Source organism: Lepidochelys kempii, chromosome 24, assembly GCF_965140265.1.
Source record: "Lepidochelys kempii isolate rLepKem1 chromosome 24, rLepKem1.hap2, whole genome shotgun sequence".
In the NCBI taxonomy this organism is placed as follows: Eukaryota; Metazoa; Chordata; order Testudines; family Cheloniidae; genus Lepidochelys; species Lepidochelys kempii.
In genome coordinates, this window is record NC_133279.1 from 14,481,559 (window position 1) to 14,504,780 (window position 23,222).

The 23,222-nt window shown below is 49.7% G+C and overlaps 1 protein-coding gene and 1 non-coding gene across 2 annotated transcripts; both read right to left on the reverse strand.

Moving 5' to 3' along the window:
* Nucleotides 1-1,029: 1,029 nt before the first annotated feature.
* Nucleotides 1,030-23,019, reverse strand: LOC140902941 (trypsin-like). Its single transcript, XM_073323523.1, has 5 exons — nt 22,980-23,019; nt 19,678-19,837; nt 2,731-2,984; nt 1,445-1,581; nt 1,030-1,209 (listed from the first exon to the last, which is right to left on the reverse strand). Exons 1-5 carry the CDS (start codon nt 23,017-23,019, stop codon nt 1,030-1,032), a joined length of 771 nt encoding a protein of 256 aa, XP_073179624.1.
* Nucleotides 19,240-19,367, reverse strand: LOC140903018 (U6atac minor spliceosomal RNA). The gene has a single exon (XR_012156145.1). It is a non-coding gene; the product is annotated as a U6atac minor spliceosomal RNA (small nuclear RNA).
* Nucleotides 23,020-23,222: the final 203 nt, after the last annotated feature.

Below are 23,222 nucleotides of genomic sequence, written 5' to 3' on the forward strand. Positions count from 1 at the left end.
AACCATCCTCTTTGGAACCACCTCTCAGGTAGTTGAAAGCAGCTATCAAATCCCCCCTCATTCTTGTCTTCTGAAGACTAAACAATCCCAGTTCCCTCAGCCTCTCCTCATAAGTCATGTGTTCGACCCCTAATTATTTTTGTTGCCCTCCGCTGGACTCTCTCCAATTTTTCCACATCCTTCTTGTAGTGTGGGGCCCAAAACTGGACACAGTACTCCAGACGAGGCCTCACCAATGTCGAATAGAGGGGAACGATCACGTCCCTTGCATTCTATTAGATTTTTTTAACTGCTGCTGGACATTGAGTGGACGTTTTCAGAGAACTATCCACCATGACTCCAAGCTCCCTTTCTTGCATGGTAATGGCTAATTTAGACCCAATCATTTTATATGGATAGTTGGGATTATGTTTTCCAACACGCACTACTTTGCCCTTATCAGTGTCGAATTTCATCTGCCTTTTTTTGCCCAGTCACCCCACAGTTTTGTGAGATCCCTTTGCCACTCTTCGCAGTCTGCTTTGGACTAGCTTGAGTCATTTTGGATCGTCTGCAAACTTTGCCACCTCGCTGTTTACCCCTTTTTCCAGATCATTTAGCTAAAGCCATTGCTGCGGTTATGTATGGCACGCCCACTCGGTGTTTAAGCCACACCCACTCAGTGTGGTGCTCTGTCCCCCTCATCTGGGGGCTGGGATGCATCTGGAAGTTGATAAGCCTTCGAACAGAGCTGGTTCTTTTAGCTCAGGTGGCAGCGGCCCAGGATTTTAGATGCAGAGGTCGTGGGTTCGAGCCCCTCTGTCAACCTCCCACCTGGGTGCATCGACAGCAAGGCTTCCTATGGGGAGGGGAAAGAGGGGCTCTGTCTCAGATGGAGAGAGAGAGCAGATGTAGACAAGAAAGTGACAGAGGCTGGTAGATCCGGTCCTAGGTGCAAAGGAGGCAATGAGCCACGGGTGTTTTTTCACACTGTTTATTACAGGAATCTCAGTTCCCTGGGGAAGAGGCAGTGGCAGCTGTGGCTTGCTTCTAGCAGGTGTTGGAGGCTTGGTTGCTGGAGTTCTCCCTTATAGTGCCCCGGATCCAGCTGGTGAATCTGCAGACTTTGGTGTAGACGCCCGGCTTGCCTTTTGGTGCGCAAACCTGTGATCCCCACGAGACGATGCCCTGGAGTTTCCCATTGCAGACCAGCGGGCCACCAGAGTCACCCTGCATGGGGGAAGGAGGATGGGGAAGTGGGGAGAGACAGAGAAACCATCTCCATGGTAATGATAAGACCACTGAGCTCACCCCATCAGTAGATCTCAGAGAACTTTACAAAGGAGATCGGGATCCGTTAGTGATCCGGTTGAGATGCATTTCCAGTTCCGATGGAAAGTTCCCCAAAGGTGACCTAGGGGGTTTGCTGTCATCTTCCCCTTCCCCACACTGACCCCACCCTTACCTGGCAGGAATCCACACCTCCTTCCTTCACACCAGCACATAGCATGTTTTCGGTGACGGCCCCGGGGTAAGATTTATCGCAGTCCGTGTTGCGCTGGATGTAGACTTTCCCACACTGCAGAACGTTGGGGTACTGCACTGGAACAAAAAGTCCCCAGAAGTTCACTGATGAGTTAAAGGGTGAGAGAAAATGCTTCCGCCCATCTAGACGTAACGCAGCATCTGTGTCTCAGTGACCACTCAGCACTTTGGTTCCAAGGGGAGCTTCATCTGAGAAAGAACTAGGGCTGTGTGATAAATTCTAACTTATGGGAGTGGAATTTCAGAGTAGCCTAGGTGAGTTAGGTGCACAAAATCCCAGCCTTCATGGTTAGGGTTGGTGGCAAAAGGGGAAGAAGGAGAGTGGGGATTGCAAACGTTGTTGTTTCCAAATGTTTTTTTTCACAGTTGTCTCATTGAAAATGAAAAATGCATCAAACGTTTGAAATTTGGAAATCATGTCAAAATTTCAAAGTTTGGAAATCTCGCCAACTTTTTGAAGTCTGGGGAGCGCATCAACATTTGGAAATTTGGACTCTCGTTGCAATTTCAAACTTTGGAATCTTGTTGAGATTTTGAAACGTGAAATCTTGGTGAAATTTGGCAAGCATGTCAAAAGATCAAAACTGCCTTGCAAATCTCATTGAAATATTGAAATCTGCTAGTCACATTGAAAAACTGAAATTTGGAAATCTTGTCAAAATTTTGAAATTTGAAAATCTCATCAGAATTTCTAAACATTCAAAATTTGACCAGTCAGTTGAAAAGTAGATGGGAAATGGTCACAAAAATTGTAGATACATGGCAGTGAATATTAGGTAGGGAGGACCCCAGACTGTGGTAAAATGTTGGCACAGAAACATCTAATTTGTTACTGTCACAGAATTCAAAGTGCCTCAGAAAGTATCTATATATCCATCCACCCTTATACACATTCACCTGTCTTTACGCATACCTATCATCCATCCATCTCTCTTCAGACACTTCCATTCATCCATCATGACACACATCTATCTATCTATCTATCTGTCTTGGCCAGGAACACCTATTTAATGGTGTGTCTACCCAGTGCATGGCTGCCATAGTACGTCGGAGGAGCTCCAGAGAGCTCTGAAAGGCCATCGCAAGGGTGTTCAAAGAACTCTCACTGCAGAACATCTGCGGTGCTCGCCCTCGTTCCTGCAGGACCCCATATTCCCTCCACCTCCCTTCTGCCCCCCAGCGCCCCATTGCAGATTGCTTCTGTACCTTTAAGGGTCTGGACCGTGCCCCATCCGGACACCAGGCATTCCGTGTTGGGTTCAGGGCATCTGTCAGGCAGGCGGATGGTTTTGACGTAGTTGTTGAGGTTGGCAGTGCTCTGCAGCTTCAGCAGCATGATGTCGTAGTCGTGCGTGGTGATGTTGTAGTTGGGGTGAGGGAAGGACTGGGTTGATTTGATGCACTGCTCTGTCCCCTCGCTGGTCCTCAGGCTGTACTCCCCCAGGCGAATGGAGATGGGTCTGTAGCAGGGACATGGCACAGAGAGCAAGATAAAAATAGCTGAAACCTCACCTGGGACCTTCCCTCTTCCCACCTTTCCTCCTTCTATAGCTGGGGACTCTCTCCTGGGTAGCAGTGACTCTGAAAAAGATTTGGGGGTCATGGTGGGTAATTGGCGGCACACGAGCTGCAGCCCAAACAGCTAATGTGATCCTGGGAGGCATAAACAGGGGAATCTTGACTAGGAGCAGAGGGGTTATTTTACCTTTATATTTGACCCTGGTGTGACCATAGCTGGAATCCTGTGTCCTCAATTCAAGAAGGATTTTGATCAATTGGAGAAGGTTCAGAGAAGAGCCAGGAGAATGATTAAAGGATTAGAAAATCTGATTTATAGTGAGAGCTCAATCTAGTTAGTTTAACAAAGAGAAGGTTAAGGGGTGACTTGATCCCAGTGTATAAATACCTAGATATGGAATAAATATTTAATTATCGGCTCCCCAGTCTAGCAGAGGAAGGTCTAACATAATCCAGTGGCTGGAAGTTGAAGCTAAATAAATTCAGATGGGAAATAAAGCACAAAGTTTTAATGGTGCGAGTGATTAACCAGTGGAACAATTTACCAAGGGGTCTGGTGGTTGATTCATCATCGTTGGGAATTTTAAAATCAAGACTGGATATTTTTCTAAAAACTTTGCTCTGGAAATTATTTTGGGGCAGTTCTCTGGTGTGTGGTACGGGGGGTGGGGAGGAGGGGCGCAGGGAATCACTTTTCCCAAAAATGTTTTTGGTAAACATTTTAAAACCCATTTTTGGTGAAAAACAGTTGCAAAAACAATTAACAGGGTTTTTTAGTTTGTTCTGTTTTCAAATACCCTTTTGGTTAAAAAAAAAATCATTTTTTTTTTAAAACTGGTTTTCATTAAAAAGCCTGTCTTTGAAAACCATTTTCTGTGCAAAAAAATCATTTTGTGAAAATCATTTTTGGTCCAAGTGTATGGTTTTCATTCAAAACCTGAGAAATTTAGCTGCAAATGAGAGTGCTTAAAAATTACATCTGATGAAAATTACCACCTAAAATTACCTTTCAACTGAAAAATGTTGGTTATAGCTACAACCTTCAAGCCCCAAGAGCTGGCAACTCTTCACAATGGGAGACTAGTGAATAGCACATATTGCAGAATGCATTTCTGTGATGCTGTGTGTGAAATGCACAACAAAGGACTAACACATGCACCTCCATTTTAGTAATGAAGATGGCTAGCCTTGAGGTTATGGTGAGAGTATGCTGTCTGAGAGACCTAGGTTCTAGTCCCTCCTTGAGCAAGTCACTTAACTTCTTTGTGTCTCAGTTTCCCCATCTTTACACTGCCCTAGTTCAGAGGGCTGTTGTCAAGATAAATATGACTGTGATGCCACAGTGCTGGGGGCCAAGTAAGTACTTTAGAGTGATCAACAGAGAGCTGTTTTTAATGCTTCATTTCTTCCCAGCTCAGCGATTTTTTGCTATTCACCCAACTCTGTTCATGATAATTACGCTTAATGGAATACGGGAATATAATTATTATTATTATTATATAATTATAATATAGAGGGCATGTTCCAAACATCGCACATGCATGAACATAGCTCCCTGTGAGAAAGTGAAGCAAATGACATTAACCCCAGATGGGGAAACTGAAGCAGAGACTGATTACAGTCAGAAGTCATTTGCACATAGACTATCAAGGACTATAAGCTATGAAATTCATCTCAGCCCCATCAACCACGAGATTCTTCCAGGCTCCCAACAATATCTTTTCATCCTAGAAGAGCCAATCTAGTATACTGCTTTTGTGAATTTGTTCTGGAGTCCTCGGCTGGGTTTATACTACTGTTAGGGTGAGTTAAAATGTATGTTTTTTTGAGGGAATTTTGGATTTCTGGCTCAGTAAAATATTTCACACAAATTTCCCACTGAAAATGCCAATTTTTGTCAAAAAACAAAATGCCCAAAAACTGTCAAAAATTTGGCCATTTATAGATAGATAGGTAGATAAATAGTCTTATTCTGAAATGGCACCACTGCACCTCATGAGAGTTATAGCATGGGAACCTTGTGTCCTCCCCGCCACCCCCCATTCTCTTCTACTTTCCAGGGTCTCCAGCTGGACTACATCTCCCATGATGCTCTGCAGATGTGCAACATTTAACCCTAAAAGCACATTGCATCATGGGAGATGCAGACCAATCAGGGAACCCGGCCTATAGAAGAGAATGGGAGCACACTGCAGCCCAACTACACCTCCTGTGATACACTGTGGCTGTGCGATATTAACACTTGTCAGTTGACCCAATACTAGAGGAGACACTTGGTGCATCATGGGAGATGTAGTCCGACCAGGAAATCCAGTCTATAGAGAAGAATACAAGCGGAGAGATGTGAGACACCCATACTATATCTCCCATAAGGCACTGCGGTGACTTTCCATATGGAAATATTTCAGATCTTGGATTTTTTGCCAAAAAGCCCTCAAAATTTCCTGTGGAAAATTTGCAAAAAGATGATTTTTTTCCCCCTCCACTTTCAGTGGAGGAAAAAAACCAACCCATTTTCTCACCAGCCCCAGCTGTACACACCCTTCCAGAGGGAGGGGAAGGGCGGATGAGCCCGGCTCCCTTTGCAAGGTCTCCTAATCCTCTGCCTTTCTATGTCGGATGCTTTTAAGCAGAGACGCCAGCAGCTGGTTATGGCTGGGTGGTGATTCCAACCAGAGACAGACCGCAAAGCAAAGCCGCCACGTGAGATTTATCATCCCAAGCAATCTGGTGACTAAGGTCTACTCTGCCTAAGAAAAGCTGCCCGATGTAAATAATTACTGAGCTGATTTGATTGAGGGTTAAACCAGTTTCCGTGTGTCCACACTGTGGGGAGCAGGGTGTCCCGCCATTTCATCTAGACCAGTGGTGCCCAAACATTTCCTCTCACATTCCCCTTACCAGTAATTGGTGTCCATGCCCCCCAGGCTGGGAGCAGAGTCATGACCAGGTTAGGGGCTGTGGGTGGGAGCAGAGCCGGTGTGATAAATGAAAGGGGGAGACACCCAGCCAGCCAGTAGCTATAAAATCCTTCTTAGTAGCTGTTCCCTAATTGCTCTACCTGTAAAGGGTTAAAAAGTCTCACTGCGATGCACAGGTAAAAGGAAGTGAGTGGGCACCTAGCCAAAAGAGCCAATGGGAAGGCTAGAACATTTTAAAATTGAAAAAAGACTCCCCTTTTGTCCATCTGTTGTTGTTCTCCCTGGGAGATGCAGACAGGGAAAGAGCGATGCTGTAAGAAGCTTGGGGCCAGGTATGAAAAATCCTCGGTATCATACCTAGAAATGACTCATTTGAAACCCCAGATATGTAAGCAGACCAGGGGGCCGGTGGCCAAGCAGAGGCTGAGAGTGGGGGCCAAGCTGCAGCCAGGAGCAGGGGCCAAGGGCTGAGCTGCAGCTGGAAGCAGGGCCACAGGGCTCAGAATGGAGCCGGGGCCACAGCTGCAGGTGAGGGAGGGGCCGTGGGGGCTGGCATGGGCCTCGCTCTGCCCCCCTGGACGTTCCTCCATGCCCCATCCCACCGTTTGGGGACCACTGCTCTAGACGGACCTAAGAACAGTTGAGTTAAAACCAGGGCAGCGTTTCCAGAAGAGGCAAGATTCTAAAATTTAACCTCCCTGGCAAATCTGCTTGGGCCTGTCCTGTACCTTGCTGCACTGCATCTTTTCTATAATCCAATAAATTAGAGCCAGCCGAGATCTGCTTCAGGACAGCTGGCAAAGGGGAAACATGGTGGAATTCCTCAAATGCAATATGCCTAGGCTTGGAAGGATATGATTTTTATTAATCAGTGTCGATTGCACTGCACACACACAGACCGTGGGGAAAATGTTTCCATGGATGATGACCAAAACGTAGCGAAAGGCAAAGTAAGGAAAATGTGGCTCAAGCCCTTTGGATTTCAGGCTCTTTGTTTTGTCCGATTTGCCACGCGATGCTGGCAATTTGTGTTTTACCGTCTACAAAGCGTTAACTTTTTGACTCCCCACATCTACTGCCGTTAAATAATCATGTGATCCCTCCCAGTTGTTTGCCCCCTGCGATGATGAAAATTTAAATAACTAAGAACAGGGGGGAAAAGATGCTGGAAATGTATCATTTTGCACAACTGTGAAAATTTAAAACAATAAAAAAAAGTACAAAGAAGCGTCAATATTGCCCTTCAAAATGATCAAAAAATAAAAGCCAAATTCTGCCAAGCCCAAAGATGCAGGAGGGCAGGCTGGCTGGACCATGGATCTGATATGGGTTGAAGGCTGGGAGATACCTGGCTGGGTGGCCCCCTGTGTCTGAAATGGGGTGAGGAGATGGGGGACGCTGGGCTAACAAACAACCAACCAACAAAACGCCGCCCACAATATATGTATTTTGATGTTATCATTTTCCTTCCCTTATCCTCATGTGACACCACAAGCTGGAATACAGGGGTGTGAATCGGCAAGCGCTCCAACGTGTTCCAGGTTGCGCCGCAAAACCGGCCAGGACGGTTGAAAACCGGCCAGGTGGCAACCCTAGAAGTGGGGGGCGGGAGTACACCAGGCTAGACGGGCCATGCATCTAAGCTAGATTCATAGAGACATAGATTCCAAGGCTGGAATGGTCCACTGTGATCATCTTGTCTCAGGCCCTGCAGAGCTCAGGCCAGAAACCTGCCCCAAAACTAATTCCCAAAGCAGTTCTTTTAGAGAAACAGCCAGTGTTGATTTAAAATCTTTCAGTGATTGAGAACCCACCATGACCCTTGATAAATTGTTCTCATGGTTAATTATGCCTTATTTCCCATCTGAATTTGTCTAGCTTCAGCTTCTAGCCGCTGGGTGGTGTTAGACCTACCTCTGTGAGACTGACGAGCCCATTAGCAAATATTTGTTCCTCACGTAGGTGCTTACAGACGGGGATCACATCACCCATGACCCTTCTCTTTGTTAAGCTTTGTTAAGGCAGATGAAATTCAACGTTGATAAATGCAAAGTAATGCACACTAGAAAACACAATCCCAACCATACATGTAAAATGATGGGATCTAAATTAGCTGTTACCACTCAAGAAAGAGATCTTGGAGTCATTGTGGATAGTTCTCTGAAATCGTCCACTCAAAAGCAAACAGAATGTTGGGAATCATTAAGAAAGGGAGAGATAATAAGACAGAAAATCTCATATTGCCTCTATATAAATCCATGGTACGCCCACACATTGCATACCACATGCAGATGTGGTCACCCCATCTAAAAAAAGATCTATTGGAATTGGAAAAGGTCCAGAAAAGGGCAACAAAAATTATTAGGGGTATGGAATGGCTTCCATATGAAGAGAGATTAATAAGACTGGGACTTTTCAACTTGGAAAAGAGACGACTAAGGGGGGATATGATAGAGATCTATAAAATCATGACTGGTGTGGAGAAAATAAATAAGGAAGTGTTATTTACTCCTTCTCAGAACACAAGAACTAGGGGTCACCAAATGAAATTAATAGGCAGCAGGTTTAAAACAAATAAAAGGAAATATTTCTTCACACAACGCATAGTCAATTTGTGGAACTTCTTGCTAGAGGATGTTGTGAAGGCCAAGACCATTAGAGGGTTCGAAAAAGAAATCAATAAATTCCTGGAGGACGGGTCCATCAATGGCTACTAGTCTGGATGGGAAGAGATGGTGTCCCTAGCCTCTGAAGCTGGGAATGGATGACGGGATGGATCACTTGATGATTACCTGTTCTGTTCATTCCCTCTGGGGCACCTGGCATTGGCCACTGTCAGAAGACAGGATACTGGGCTAGATGGACCTTTGGTCTGACCCTGTGTGGCCGTTCTTCTGTTCTGCTAGATGGAGATCCTGGATTCTCTCACTCTAAGGCAGGTTTTCTAACCTTTAATCATTCTCATGGGTCTTCTCTGAACCATCTCTGTTTTATGAGCTCATAGATCTGTTCTGGGCTGGGGGACACCCAGTTCGATGAGCCTCTGTATCTGATCTGGGATGGGGGACACTGAGCTAGACAGACCTGACGTGGGAGGGGAGACTGGGCCAGATGGGTGCATGGGTCTGATTCGGGGGGGGGTGGGCAGGGAAGGATGGTGGATACCAGTCTGCATCCAGGGCAGCAAGGAGTGGGTGAGGATCCCGGCCTGGACTGGCCCATTGTTCCATCTCTAACGATTCCTGTGTTGCTCTTATATATTCCTCACGTACACCGTGTTGCCCTGATACTGTTGGCTGGCATTCACCGTCCTCAGGCGCTTTCTGTCAGTAACGCTCATGCCAGTTGGCATAGATGTGCAGGTGTGAAAATCCAGCTGGGTACACAAGGTCTTTAATTGTTTCCCAGATGCCACCGGGAGCAGACTATGGAGATGGCATTTATTCAGAAGAAAAAGCCTAATTCCATGTTTAATGATGGGCTGAGGTATAAAATCAGACTTTTGGATTTTGGGTTTCCTCTGATTTTCTGCCACTTAAGGCGACAGGGTGAATGGGATCTAGGAGTTTTGTGGACCATTCCCTCCCCCCCTCACATACACATTTTTTTCCTTTTTCTTTGTTTCCTTTTTCCCTTTTCTCCATCAGGGCTGGTCCAAATTTTTCTGGGGAAACTGTTTTTCGATGGAGAATTGTTTTTTGGACAGTGCAAAATTTACTGTGAAAAGTGTCTGCTCTCTGGAAGAATTTTAACATTACATCAAAAAGAGAACACCACCAAACCAACAAGTTGTATCTAAAAAACAGCAAAACGTCAGTTTGGAAATACTGCCTCAGTGACTCATGGGAACTGCAGTTTCCTTTATGGACTGGACTCCACGTCTGGACTACATCTCCCATGCTGCACTACAGCAACTCACAAGTCACGGTGCATCATGAGAGCTGTAGTATTTTTCAAGCACTGAAAACAAAAGGCACTTACCTCCCAATCCCCTCTCCCCCACCCATTCCATCCAGCATAAGGATTGGTTATTAAATAGATCACATTGACACTGAAAGGTTTCAGAGTAGCAGCCGTGTTAGTCTGTATTCACAAAAAGAAAAGGAGGACTTGTGGCACCTTAGAGACCAACCGATTTATTTGAGCATAAGCTTTTGCTTAAATAAATTGGTTAGTCTCTAAGGTGCCACAAGTACTCCTTTTCTTTTTATTGACACTGAAGTGATGCAATTAGATGGATAAAGGACAAGGGGTGTTTGCTGACCCGATTGTGCTGGGCACTGCACAGACCCCAACTGAGATGAGGACATCACCACATGAGTTATACCCACAGTTATACTCTGCAGCCACGAAGGCTAGAAATTTACCTTTGTTTTTAATGAAAGTTATGAACCTGCAGAATCTGTAGATGTCGTGTCGGCTGCCAGCCAAACATAGTCCAGTGGCCACGTCTGACCTTCCTGCACCACATAAGGCTTTCCTTCCCCAGGGGCTCATGCTTCAAGATCTAAATTCCCCGTTACAAACAGGTTCCCCACTGCCAGTGATAATCTCGTGATTTTTCTTGCCAATCTCAGAATTTTTGAATCAATCTTGTGGGTTTTTTTGATGCCTGTCTCAGGACCTCTTTTCTGCCAGTCTCATGGTGTGTTTTTTTTTAAAATCACAGTTTAATAATTGTAACCCCAGCTCACTGTAATCTCATGATTTTTAAATCAGTCTTATGGTTTTCTGATGCCAATCTCATTTCTTGGCATAAAAAGCCAGTCTCAGGGCTTTTCATGCTAACCTGTTGCTTTTTCTCAGGGCTTTGAGGTGAGGACACTGCTGGCTTTGCAGTGAGGCAGACATCTGAAAGCAAGGGACAATCTTTTCCCTGCCTGCATTTGTGCCATTCCAACCCTCTGGATTTCCAGCCCTTCCCGCCCAAGGCTACAGAGATACACCTACACAGGGCGGTTCTGTCTGCATCTCACGCCCCCGCTCAGCATCAGCTTTGTGCAATTCAGGGGAGTGAAGGCAGTTTTCAAATCGACAGCTGTGTGGGTAATGGCAGATCCAGGCCTTGAGCCACGGAGCAGAGATTTGTTGGGGAAGGAAGAGAGGTGCTGGGGGCCTGGCCCCATTCACTCCAATGGAGTTACGGTTGATTGTCACCAGCTCGGGATCTGGCCCCATTGACTCCAGTGGAGCTACGGCCCATTGACATCAGCTGGGGATCTTGCCCCGTTGTGTTAATGGCCTAGAGGTTGGGGGAAATGTCAGGTGGACGTTGTCCTTGGAGGCTACTGTGCTAAACTCAATGGTGTTTAAAAGAGCCCTGAGTCCAGGGAGCTGAGATCAAGGGAATTAGACAGCAGGGCAGAAGCAATCTGGGGGCGGGGCGGACAGCAAATTAGACAGAGATTTGCAACTGATCGGACTGCAGCCGAAAATACACGCAAAGGCCATTGCTACTCTGGGCCGCATACTTATTGCAGATTATTCATGTTATTATTGCCTACAGGTGCCCCATTATGCCAGGTGCTGCACAAAGACACACCGAGACGCTGCATGGCTGCGTTCTGCTAGGGGAAGCACATTCGGGGCTAGGTGCTGAGCCCCAGCTCCCTCAAGGTATTTCAGTGCTTAACTGCTGCCCAGCGAGGTACTGAGGCTGAGAGACGCAGGGTGTTCTAGCCAAGAGGCCGGGAAATGATCTAGAAGGTAGAGGGACTGATTTCGGAGGGAAAGGCAAAGGCTGGGCTGGGCAAAGGTAGTTATGGTGCGTCTATGCTGTGACCTGGGGTCATGAGGCTGCAAAATTGCAGTGTAGAGGTCTGGGCTCAGGCTGGAGCCCAGGCTTCGAGACCCCAAGAAAGGGAGGGTCTCAGAACCCGGATCCAAACACCCACACTGCAGTTCTTAGCCCCGCAGTCCAAATCACCTGAGCCGGCGACTCGGTGCTGTGGGTTTTGTATCGCCTGTTTCGATGGGTATAAATTTCTGGGCACCCTTTGGAAAACCTGCCTCTTTAGCTGTGAGGACTATTCTCCCTGTCGCACAGATGGGGAAACCGAAGCATACGGAGGCTAAATGACTTGCCTAAAGTCACCCAGGAAGTCTGTAGCAGAGCAAGGCCTCGAACGCAGCTCTCCCCAAGATTGATCCTTGGAACAACTGCCCCAGAAGTGGGGGCGGGGCCAATTCTTTGTCATTCAGAAGCTTTCCGTCAAGATTGGGCGCCTTTCTCTCAAAGCTCTGCTCTAGCTCAGCCACCAGATATGGGCTTGAAATCTGTGAAGGGATGGCGTTAAGGGCACACAAGCAAGAGGGAGCTTGGGCTGCGTGCAGGAATCCTTGGGGGAGGTTCTCTGGCCTGGGCTAGGCAGGAGATCGGGTTGGATGGGCAGAACAGTGACTGCTGGTTTTGAAAACTATGAATTATGATGTGAAACTTTGCAACAGGGCATTTCTCAGTTGGAAAATGCTGATTCCTCAAAAGCAGATGTGTCAATTTTGATGAAATTTGGTTCTTTGGGAAGGAGCATTCTGATAGGTTCAAAACTGACGTTTTATAACCGTTTACCCAGCCTCCCTTACACACCTTAGCCCAGTGGTTTGCACACTCTTCTGCAGTGTGGGAAACCCAAACTCAGATCCCTTCTTCCCATCTAGCAAAGGGGAATTGAACACAGGTGGTCCACATCCAAGGTGAGTGCCCTAACCCATGGGCTAAAGGTTATATCACCTCCACTGGTCATTTTGGGGATGGCACCTAAGTCCCCCCTAAAAAAAGTTTAGGCCAAATCTATTCACTGAATTTGTGTTCAATTCACAAGTAATTTAAGGGCAACCAAGACTCCATTTTCCCCCAAATCAATTATTCACTGTCCAAAAAATATTTCTCCAGAAAAATTTGTCTTTGTGATTCTTCTTCTGCTCTAAGCAAAGTTAGCATTGTGCTTCTGGTGAATTAGGCCTGTCCTGTGTGTGTATCCCACAACCGGGAGCTCTTTTGCGTTGGTAAATCACTAAATTAAAGTGAATTTTTGGAGGAATTAATTCGTAGATTCCAAGACCAGAAGGGATCATCTGGTCTCCCTCCTGTGTCACACAGACCAGAGAACTGCTCCAAAATAATTCCTGGAAACACATCCACTCTTGATTTAAAAGTTAGCAGTGATGGAGAATCCACCACGACCCATGGTAAATTGTCCCAGTGGTTAATTACCTTCACTGGTAAAAATGAATGCCTTATTAAGCCAGTCTCAGCAGAGCTGCATTAGAAATTTGCACCAGTTAAACTCTTTTTGGGGTGATTTACTTCAACTAGTGCAACTTCAGGCTGGGGTGTGCACTATGAGTAGACTTGGAATAATTCAATTTGTCCCTGGGATTTGTTGGGTTTCATCTCCCAGCCATCAGATCTTGCTCTGCCTGCCTTTGTCTGCTGGGTTACAGAAACCTTGACCCTCTGAAATCTCGTCCCATTGGAGGTGCTGATAGACCAGGATCAAGTCTTTGCTGTCTCTGGGAGAAACTCAATAGATCGAGCTTCAGTATCTGGCTGTAAGGCAATTTTTTCATCCCTTAGATTGTTCCTGTTGCTCTTCTCTGACCCCTCCCTGATCTCCTGACATCCCATAGGCACCATCTTTATGAGTTGCCGGGGGTTGCTCGACCCCTGCTCTGCCCCAGGCCCTGCCCCCACTCCACCCTTTCCCCCAAACCCCCACCCCGCCGCTTCCCACCCCAGCTCTGCCCTGTTCTGCCCCCTCCCCTGAGTGCACCCTGCCCTCACTCCTTCCCCTCCACCCCCGTGCCTCCTGCATACCGCTGAACAGCTGATTGCTGTGGATGGGAGGCACTGGGAGGGAGGAGGAGGAGCTGATTGGTGGGGCTGCCAGCAGGCAGGAAGTGCTGCAGGGAGGGGGAAGGGGAGGAGCTGATTGTGGGGGGCCGCTGAGCACCCACTATTTTTTCCCGTGGATGCTCCAGCGCTGGGTCAGCACCTGTGTGACATCCTGTTTCATGAGTGCCCCATCCCCGCCCCCGAGCCAGGTGTAGTCTCCAGCCACGGTCTCCCTAATGTCTTGTCCAGAGAGGGCCCCACCTCCTGGCTCCTACTTGCCATTCGTCCGGTTCTCCCGCCCAGGGTCATGCTCACTGTCAGCCACAGCATTGCCACAGCTCATGGGTGGTTGATTCCACCAGGACTCCTGTGTCCTTCCCAGGGTCACTGCTTTCCAGGGTACAGCCCCCTGGCTTGGAATTGTGACCTAGATTCTTTGTTCATAGATGTGGGACCTGGCATAGGCTGGATTAACATGTGTGTTCTAAGAAGGAAACTTTTCCAAGGGAAATCTCTGTGGTCAAAAAATCTCGCAACAAAACTCTGATGCCAACATTTTTGACGTGATTTTCTTGTTTCATTTTGACAATCCTATGAAATGTTTGATTTTGAATTTATCATTTCAATGCATTTTGATTATATTATATTATATTATATTATATTATATTATAAAAATCAAAATGAAATGAGTGGACATTATTGAAATCGAACATTTATTACCTTATTTCAACAAGGCAATTTGACATTCTCAAAATGAAACAGTCTGACAGTTCCAAACCTAAATTCTTCAGAATTTTTGTTCTATGGAAAATTTAGAAATGTCACTTTTTTGATCCAGTTCAGGAAAAATAACTCACAATTTCTGAATTTGCTGCAGAATCAAACTCTCTGTTTCTAACCAGCTCTAGACAGGAGTTTGTATCCATTTAACTAAATTGATTTAAAAACACAACTGTAGTTAAACCAGTGCCTCTTGTAAAATGAACTGTGGAGCAAAGGGAGATACACGCACGCGAGGGATTTGAAAATGAATTGAGAATGGAGAGAAAGGCATAAAAGGGACATTGCCTATGTAATATTTTTGTTTGACGTGATTCCTTTCTAGAGCTGAGCAAATCATTTGCAACACATAATTTTTCTGACATACATGGGTGGTGCGTATCATAGACTGGGCAAAGCTGGGCCTCCCCAAACAGCCCTGCATGGCCCTGCCCATGCTCTGCCCTGAGGACACCCGCCCATGCTTGCTGCTTCCCCCTTGGCCCCAGCCCAGGCAGGCTGCTCCTCTTCCAGGAAGAGCCCTGGGGCTGGGGCTGGGGCTAGGGCAGCCGGCCTGGAGCTGGGACTTGGAGTGGCTGGGGCTTCGCAGCGCTGGGGGGGCCCTGTGTGCTAGGGCCACGGCTCCTGGTGCTGCAGGGCTGGGGGCTGCGTTGCCGGAGCTGCAGGGCTGGGGGTGCTGTGGCTGCCGGTGTTGTGGCTACCTGCCCTGTGCTGGGGGAGGGTTGGGGGCATTGGGGCTGGGGCCCCGACACCCAGCTCTCCAGGGCTGGGGGTCCTAGGGGCAACGCTGCCCACCTGGCACTCCAGGGCTGGGGGCTGCGTGCTGCCCACCTGCCTGGCGCTTGGGGGCTGGGGGCCACATGCTGCTCACCTGCCTGGTGCTTGGGGGCTGAGGGCCGCATGCTGCCCGCCTGCCTGGCATTCTGGGGCTGGAGGCATTTGAGCGGCCCGGAGCTGGGGGAGGGGGAAGGAGGGGCTCTGGACTTCAGTGGGGGCAGAGGGGTGGGCCTCGGGCAGAAGGGGTGGACTGAGCTGGGGGCTAGCCTCCCCAAGTCTGTGGTTCACCCACCACCCATGCTGACATATTGCATTTCTCTTTCCCCCTTGAACAGAGTACAAACACTGCAAGTATACACAAGCTTCTCCACGAGGAGAAATTCTCCCAGTCATCAGCCCGAAGCATTCAAAAATCGCAAGTCAGGCCCCAAAATCATTAGACGAGCTGGGCAAAGAAAGGATCTGTCGTTCACTGGCAATTCTGAATAAGCGGAAAAAAAATTATTGAACCGAAAATGACTTTTTTCTAAATTCCCAGAGAATCCAAAAGCTAAAAAAATTAAGCACAGGCCAAACACAATGTTTCATTTGTCCTGAAACAAAATATTTCATTTCAATCCTTTCGCGACATTTTTAATTAAAAAAAAAAATCCTGCAGGAAATTGCTGAACAAAGAAGTCCTTTCGAATTGAAAAATTAAAACGTGTCATTTCAAAAATGTCAGAATGCAATATTTAGATTTTTTTTCCTGAATTTTTATCTTTTAGGATTTTTTTCCCCTGAAGCAATTGGGTGAAATCAACATGAATTAATGAAATCTGCATTTTTAGCTGAAAAATATCTGCATTGTTCACCAAAATTAAAAAAAGGGTTTAGTCAAAAGAGTTGCCCGAGTCTAGTCAAAATAGAACTAAAATAGGACGTGGGATTCAACTCTCATCCCCGATTTGTTATAGACAATAAATCATTCCACCAGAAGAGGATGCCGCGTGGCCTACTGCACGGGCGGGCAAACGTTTTGGCCTGAGAGCCACATCGGGTTTCCAAAATTGTATGGAGGGCCAGTTAGGGGAGGCTGTGCCTCCCAAACAGCCAGGCGCGGCCCAGGCCCTGACGCCTATCCGACTCCTCCGATTCTCGCCCCCTGACAGCCCCCCTGGGACTCCTACCCCATCCAACTCCCTCTGTTCCCTGTCCCCTGGTGGGCCCCTGGGACCCTTGCCCCATCCACCCTCCCTGCTCCCTGTCCCCTGACCGCCCCTGGACCCCCCACCCCTGACTGCCCCCTGCCACCCCATCAACCCCTCCTCTCATTCCTGACTGCCCCCCCACGGGACCCCTGCCCCATCCAACCACCCCTTCTCTCTGTCCTCTGACTGCCCCCGGAACCTCTGCCCCTGACTGCCTCCCCCATCGCTCCATCCACCACCCCCCCTTCCTGACTGCTCCCCCAGGACCCCTGCCCCATCCAACCACCCCTTCTCCTTGTCCCCTGGCTGCCCCCCCCGGAACCCCTGCCCCTGACTGGCCCCTGCCGCCCCATCCAACCCCTCCTCTCCTTCCTGACTGCCCCCCTGGGACCCTTGCCCGCATTCAACCTCCCTGTTCCCTGCCCTCTGACTGCCCTGCCCCCTATCCACACCCCTGCCCCCTGACCACCACCCCGAACTCCCCAGCCCTCTATCCAACCCCCCCGCTCCCTGCCCCCTTACCGCGCTGCCTGGAGGACCAGTGGCTGCCGGCACTACAGTCATGCCGCCCGGCTGGAGCCAGCCACCCTCCGCGCAGCACAGAGCACTGGGTCAGGCCACGGCTCTGCAGCCCCCATGCCCAGAGCATTGCGCTGGTGGGGCAGTCAGCTGAGGCTGCCGGGGAGGGAGAATAGCAGGGAAGGGGCCGGGGGTGAGCCTCCCGGGCCAGGAGCTCAGGGGCCAGGCAGGAGGGTCACGCTGGCCGGATGTGGCCATAGTTTGCCCATCTCTGGCCTATTGTTTCTAGCCATAATGATGCAAACTACGAATGCTGGCTGATAACTTCAAAGCCATTTAATGCATTGGGATGTCCAATTCCCAGTCAAATAAATGGGAACTGGCCATCAAAATCTAGTGGCTGGCTTTCAAATCCCAGCCTAACTCCAGATCTTCATTATAGTGTTTTGCAGGTATAGTAAAGGGCTTAAATGTTGGGGAAATCAGGGTTGGTAATATGCTAGAAATGACATTTATTGTGACTGGAGCTAGGCAATATTTTTCAGCCAGACCTTTTTTTCTGGTGAAAAATCCAAATTCGGCAACACTGACTATTTTACGAATTCGTGTCGGTTTCCAAATTGTTCATTTAAAACCAAAATATGAGAAAATCCAAAATGTTTCTTGTCGACAGTTGGAAATTTTGATTCAAAATTTCCCTTCATTTGATTTTGAAAAAACATTAAAAAACGCTCAGTGTCAGAATGAAATCTTTCATTTCAGGTCAAACAAAACGTTCCATCCCGCCCCAAACAAAAAAGTGTTGTTATACTTTTCAATTTGCTGTACATTGTGAAAAATGTCAACCCCACACAATTTCCCCCTGATTTTTCAGCATTGCCAGTGGACCGAAAAATCGATTCTTTGCTCAGCTGTATTTCAAGGCATCAAAACCGATATCGAGGGAGAAATTTCCCTTCTGCTTCCAGAACTGCCAGCCCCACACATTCCAAAGTCGTGAGTCCAGCCCCCCAAAATCACGAGATTGGCTTAAAAATCAGGAAATTACTTGTAAATTTTTAAAACTACAGATCAAATACAGCAAGGAGCGCAGATTGTTATTATTTGTTTAAATTTACCATCTGGTTTCAGACTCTTTAGATTTCTCAAATTTTCCAGCTTTTCTCCCCAACTAGGAAGGTGGAAACTTACTTTTCTTATTATAATGGAAGCTGAGATACTCTCATAGTCCCTGGACTCCAGGGGCTGAGACTTGGAGAAAAGCGCCACTAACTACTGGGGGACTAGTGATAAAATAGCAACGCTGGGCCTGAACCCCAGCTGGTGTCAATTGGTTGTAACCCCACTAGAGCCAATTTATCCCATCTGAGGATCTAGTTCACATTTCCAAGTACCTTATACAGTTCAGGGCCCCATTTTGCTGGGCATTGCTCAGACACACAGTCAGGGACAGTCTCTGCCCCAGGTGGGATCAGGGCCTCGTTGTGCTGGGCGCTGCCCAGACACAGCCAGAGACAGGCCCTGCCTGGAAGCTCTTATACTCTACAAAACCAAGGCCCCAACAGAGAGCAGGAGAAGGATCATGGAATCATAGAATCTCAGGGCTGGAAGGGACCTCAGGTGGTATCTAGTCCAACCCCCTGCTCAAAGTAGGACCAACACCAACTAAATCATCCCAGCCAGGGCTTTGTCAATCCTGACCTTAAAAACCTCAAAGGAAGGAGATTCCATCACCTCCCTAGGGAATCCATTCCAGTGCTTCACCACCCTCCGAGTGAAAAAGTTTTTCCTAATATCCAACCTAAACCTCCCCCACTGCAACTTGAGACCATTACTCCTTGTTCTGTCATCTGCTACCACTGAGAACAGTCTAGATCCATCCTCTTTGGAACCCCATTTCAGGTAGTTGGAAGCAGCTATCAAATCCCCCCTCATTCTTCTCTTCTGCAGACTAAACAATCCCAGTTCCCTCAGCCTCTCCTCATAAGTCATGTGCTCACTGGACTCTTTCCAATTTTTCCACATCCTTCTTGTAGTGTGGGGCCCAAAACTGGACACAGTACTCCAGATGTGGCCACACCAATGCTCAATAGAGGGGAATGATCACGTCCCTCAATCTGCTGGCAATGCCCCTATTTATACAGTCCAGTGAGCCTTCTTGGCAACAAGGGCACACTGAAAAACTTGGTTAGATGCCACAAAGTACATGGCAATGCCTTAACCATATGCATGTTGTAAAGGTCACTAGGACCTCTCCCATCCTTATCAAGGGGAGTGAGAACCTTCTCACCTTTCTTACTACATGTATGGCAAAACGTGTTCTGAATCTCCCACCTCACACATCCAGCAGAGCTAGCTAGGGTCCTTATACAGCTCCCATTTCCATAGCTTCTAGGCCTCTTTCCCCTCATCAGCCCCCCTGTGAAGCAGGGCAGGGCTGTTATCCCCATTGTCCAGATGGGGGAAACTGAGGCACAGGCCGGCTCAGTGATCTGCCCAAGGGAAGTCGGCGTCAAGCAGGGAATGGAAGCTGGGTGTCCTGAGCACCCGGCTCAAGCTCTAACCGACGGGCCCCCACTCTCTGCGTCCCCTCTCCTGGCCCTGGGCTACTTACCTTGCAGTGTTGCAGTGGGCGGCCGTCAGCACCCAGCCGGGGTCGATCAACACCCCCCCACAGCGCACGATGTTGGCGGAGCCCATCAGGGCCACCTGGTAGCCTTGCTGTTGCCGGTCACAGGAATCTCCCCCAATGATCCGCTCGTCCTCAGCAGCCACTAAAGTGTGTGTGTATGGGGGGAATTGTCCGTGTCCGAGCTAGGGTTGCCAACTGTCTAATTGCACCAACCCAAACACCCTTGCCCTTCCCCTGTCCCGCCCCTTCCCCAGGCCATGCACCTGCCCCGTCCTTTCTCCAAGGCCCTGCGCCCACTCATTCCAGCCCCCCTCCTTCCGTCACTCGATCTCCCCCATCCTCACTCACTTTCACCAGGCTGGGGCAGGGGATTGGGGTGCGGTAGGGGGTGCAGGCTCTGGGTTGGGGAGTGGGTCTGAGGGGTTCGGAGCATGGGAGGGGGCTCCGGGGTGATCCTGGGGCAAGGGGTTGGGGTGCAAAAGGGGGCTCCAGGCTGAGCCCGGGGCAGGGGATTGGGCTGTGGGAGGGGGCTCAGGGTGAAGACTCTGGCCGGAGGGCGCTTAACCATGGGTGGCTCCTGGAAGCGGTAGCATGTCTGGCAGCGTCTCCTAGGCTCAGGGGTGGCCAGGCGGCTTTGCATGCTGGTTCTGCCTGCAGTCACTGCCCCTGCAACTCCCATTGTCCGCGGTTCCCCGTTCCAGGCCAATGGGAGCTGCGGAGTTGGCGCTCGGGGCGGGGGCAGCGTGTGGAGACCCCCCTGTCCGCGCCTTCTCCTAGGAGCCGCTGCTGAGCCAGGCAGGGGTCCCTGGGGCTGGGCCAGGACCTGGAATGCTGCAGGGGGAGAGGGCAGAGGGATGGGGGGAGCTGGGATCACGGGGGATGTATGGGGACGTGTAGGGGTTCAGGGATTGGGGGACATTGTTTGAAGATGTACGGACATGTGCGGACCATTTTAAACGGTTGGTGGAGACTCCTGCTCATGGCAGCGTAGGCTTGAGGGCAGGGGATGTGGGGAGCATAGGGGGTGGTGCAGGGGAGTACATGGGGTGGGGAGCTCAGGGGGGTGGGGTGAGGGAATACGTGGGATGGGGGAGTACATGAGGTGAGGATCACAGGGGGTGGGGCAGGGGAATACATGGAGTGGGATCACAGGGGATGGGGTGGGGAAGTATGTGGGGTGGTGTGGTGTGGGGAATTACGTGGAGTGGGGAGGTCAGGGGGTGGGTGGCGCAGGGCAGTATGTGGGGTGGGGAGCTCAGAGGGTGGGGCAGGGGAGTACATGGGGTGGGATCACAGGGGATGGGGTGGGGGAGTATGTGGGGTGGTGTGGGGAATTATGTGGAGTGGGCAGGTCAGGGGGTGGGTGGGGCAGGGCAGTATGTGGGGTGGGGAGCTCAGAGGGTGGGGCAGGGGAGTACATGGGGTGGGATCACAGGGGATGGGGTGGGGGAGTATGTGGGGTGGGGTGGTGTGGGGAATTACGTGGGGTGGGGCAGGGGAGTATGTGGGGTGGGGAGCTCAGGGGGTGGGGCAGGGGAGTACATGGGGTGGGATCACAGGGGATGGGGTGGGGGAGTATGTGGGGTGGTGTGGTGTGGGGAATTACGTGGGGTGGGGAGGTCAGGGGGTGGGTGGGGCAGGGGAGTATGTGGGGTGGGGAGCTCAGGGGGTGGGGCAGGGGAGTACATGGGGTGGGATCACAGGGGATGGGGTGGGGGAGTATGTGGGGTGGGGAGCACAGGCGGTGGGGTGGGGCGGGGGGAGTACGTTGGGGGTGCACAAACATTCTTCCTGAGCCATTAATCATCCTTGCCCAGCCATCCCCTGGTGTCTGACCCCCCCATGCTTCCCCCAGAGCCAGCCCCCGAGCTGTCCCTCCTAGCTCCACTCTGCTACCGCCCCGGGTCACCCACTGGGTGCTCGGCGATGGTGGGGCCTCCTGCCATGGCTCACAGACAGACAGACAGACACCCTGGCATACACACACGCACGCACGCACAGGCAGTAACACACGCACGGTAACACACACGCACATACAGTAACGCACACACACACACAGCGACACACACACGCACACACACAGCAACACACACATGCATATACCGTAGCACACACACACAGTAACACACATAGGCAGTAATGCACAAACACTCGCATGCACACACCCAGGAACACACACATGCATGTGCACATGCCCCCCGCACGCATGTGTAGACTTTTAACATGTACACACAGCCCTGTGGCTACACACACAGACACAGAAACACTCACAGAATCATAGAAGATCAGGGTTGGAAGGGACCTCAGGAGGTATCTAGTCCAACCCCCTGCTCAAAAGCAGGACCCATCCCCAATTAAATCATCCCAGCCAGGGCTTTGTCAAGCCTGACCTTAAAAACTTCTAGGGAAGGAGATTCCACCACCTCCCTAGGTAACGCATTCCAGTTACCACCTCACCACCCTCCTAGTGAAAAAGTTTTTCCTAATATCCAACCTAAACCTCCCCCACTGCAACTTGAGACCATTACTCCTTGTTCTGTCATCTGCTACCATTGAGAACAGTCTAGAGCCATCCTCTTTGGAACCCCCTTTCAGGTAGTTGAAAGCAGCTATCAAATCCCCCCTCATTCTTCTCTTCCGCAGACTAAACAATCCCAGCTCCCTCAGCCTCTCCTCATAACTCATGTGTTCCAGACCCCTAATCATTTTTGTTGCCCTTCCCTGGACTCTCTCCAATTTGTCCACATCCTTCTTGTAGTGTGGGGCCCAAAACTGGACACAGTACTCCAGATGAGGCCTCACCAATGTCGAATAGAGGGGAACGATCACGTCCCTCGATCTGCTGGCAATGCCCCTACTTATACATCCCAAAATGCCATTGGTCTTCTTGGCAACAAGGGCACACTGCTGACTCCTATCCAGCTTCTCGTCCACTGTCACCCCTAGGTCCTTTTCCGCAGAACGTCTGCCGAGCCATTCGGCCCCTAGTCTGTAGCGGTGCACGGGATTCTTCCGTCCTCATGCACAAACACACACAGTTACTTTACTCATGTGTACGCACATGTGCACACACAGAGACACACACACATCCCTGCACGTGCTGACACCTGCCCTCAAACACGGACACTTACACACTTGCCTGTGCCATCTACAGACGCTCACACACACCCCCTCATGCACACGGACGCTCGCCCAGTCACCCACACTCACACCCGCACCCACAAATGCACAGCCTCCGCCCCGCACACACACAGAGAAACACTCGCCCTCCAGCCCCCTTTCACCTGAAGCCAGCAGCAGCATCGCCGTGGCCAGCAGGACCATGTCTCGGGTGGGCAGGCGGCTTGGTGGCCTGGCCTCCTGGCTGCTCGAGGCTGGGTGGCACAGCTTGGCGGGGAGCCGACGGTTTACTGGCAGAGAAATTCATCACCCTTAAATCCCTACCAGCCCCGCCTTCCCTTGTCACCGGGCCAGGAAAAGCTGAAGCTTGTTTGGCGGGGAATACGCCCTACCGATGGGTGCCTTGC

Bases quoted from the DNA above. Each gene is read 5' to 3' on its own strand.
- LOC140902941 (XM_073323523.1), bottom strand. From the start codon at position 23,019: ATGGTCCTGCTGGCCACGGCGATGCTGCTGCTGGCTTCAG. The intron at 2,985-19,677 runs GTAAGTAGCCCA...TCCCTGCTACAG, and splicing joins GCCCACTGCAACACTGCAAG to ACCCATCTCCATTCGCCTGG. The intron at 1,210-1,444 runs GTAAGGGTGGGG...TCCCCCATGCAG, and splicing joins GAGGTGTGGATTCCTGCCAG to GGTGACTCTGGTGGCCCGCT.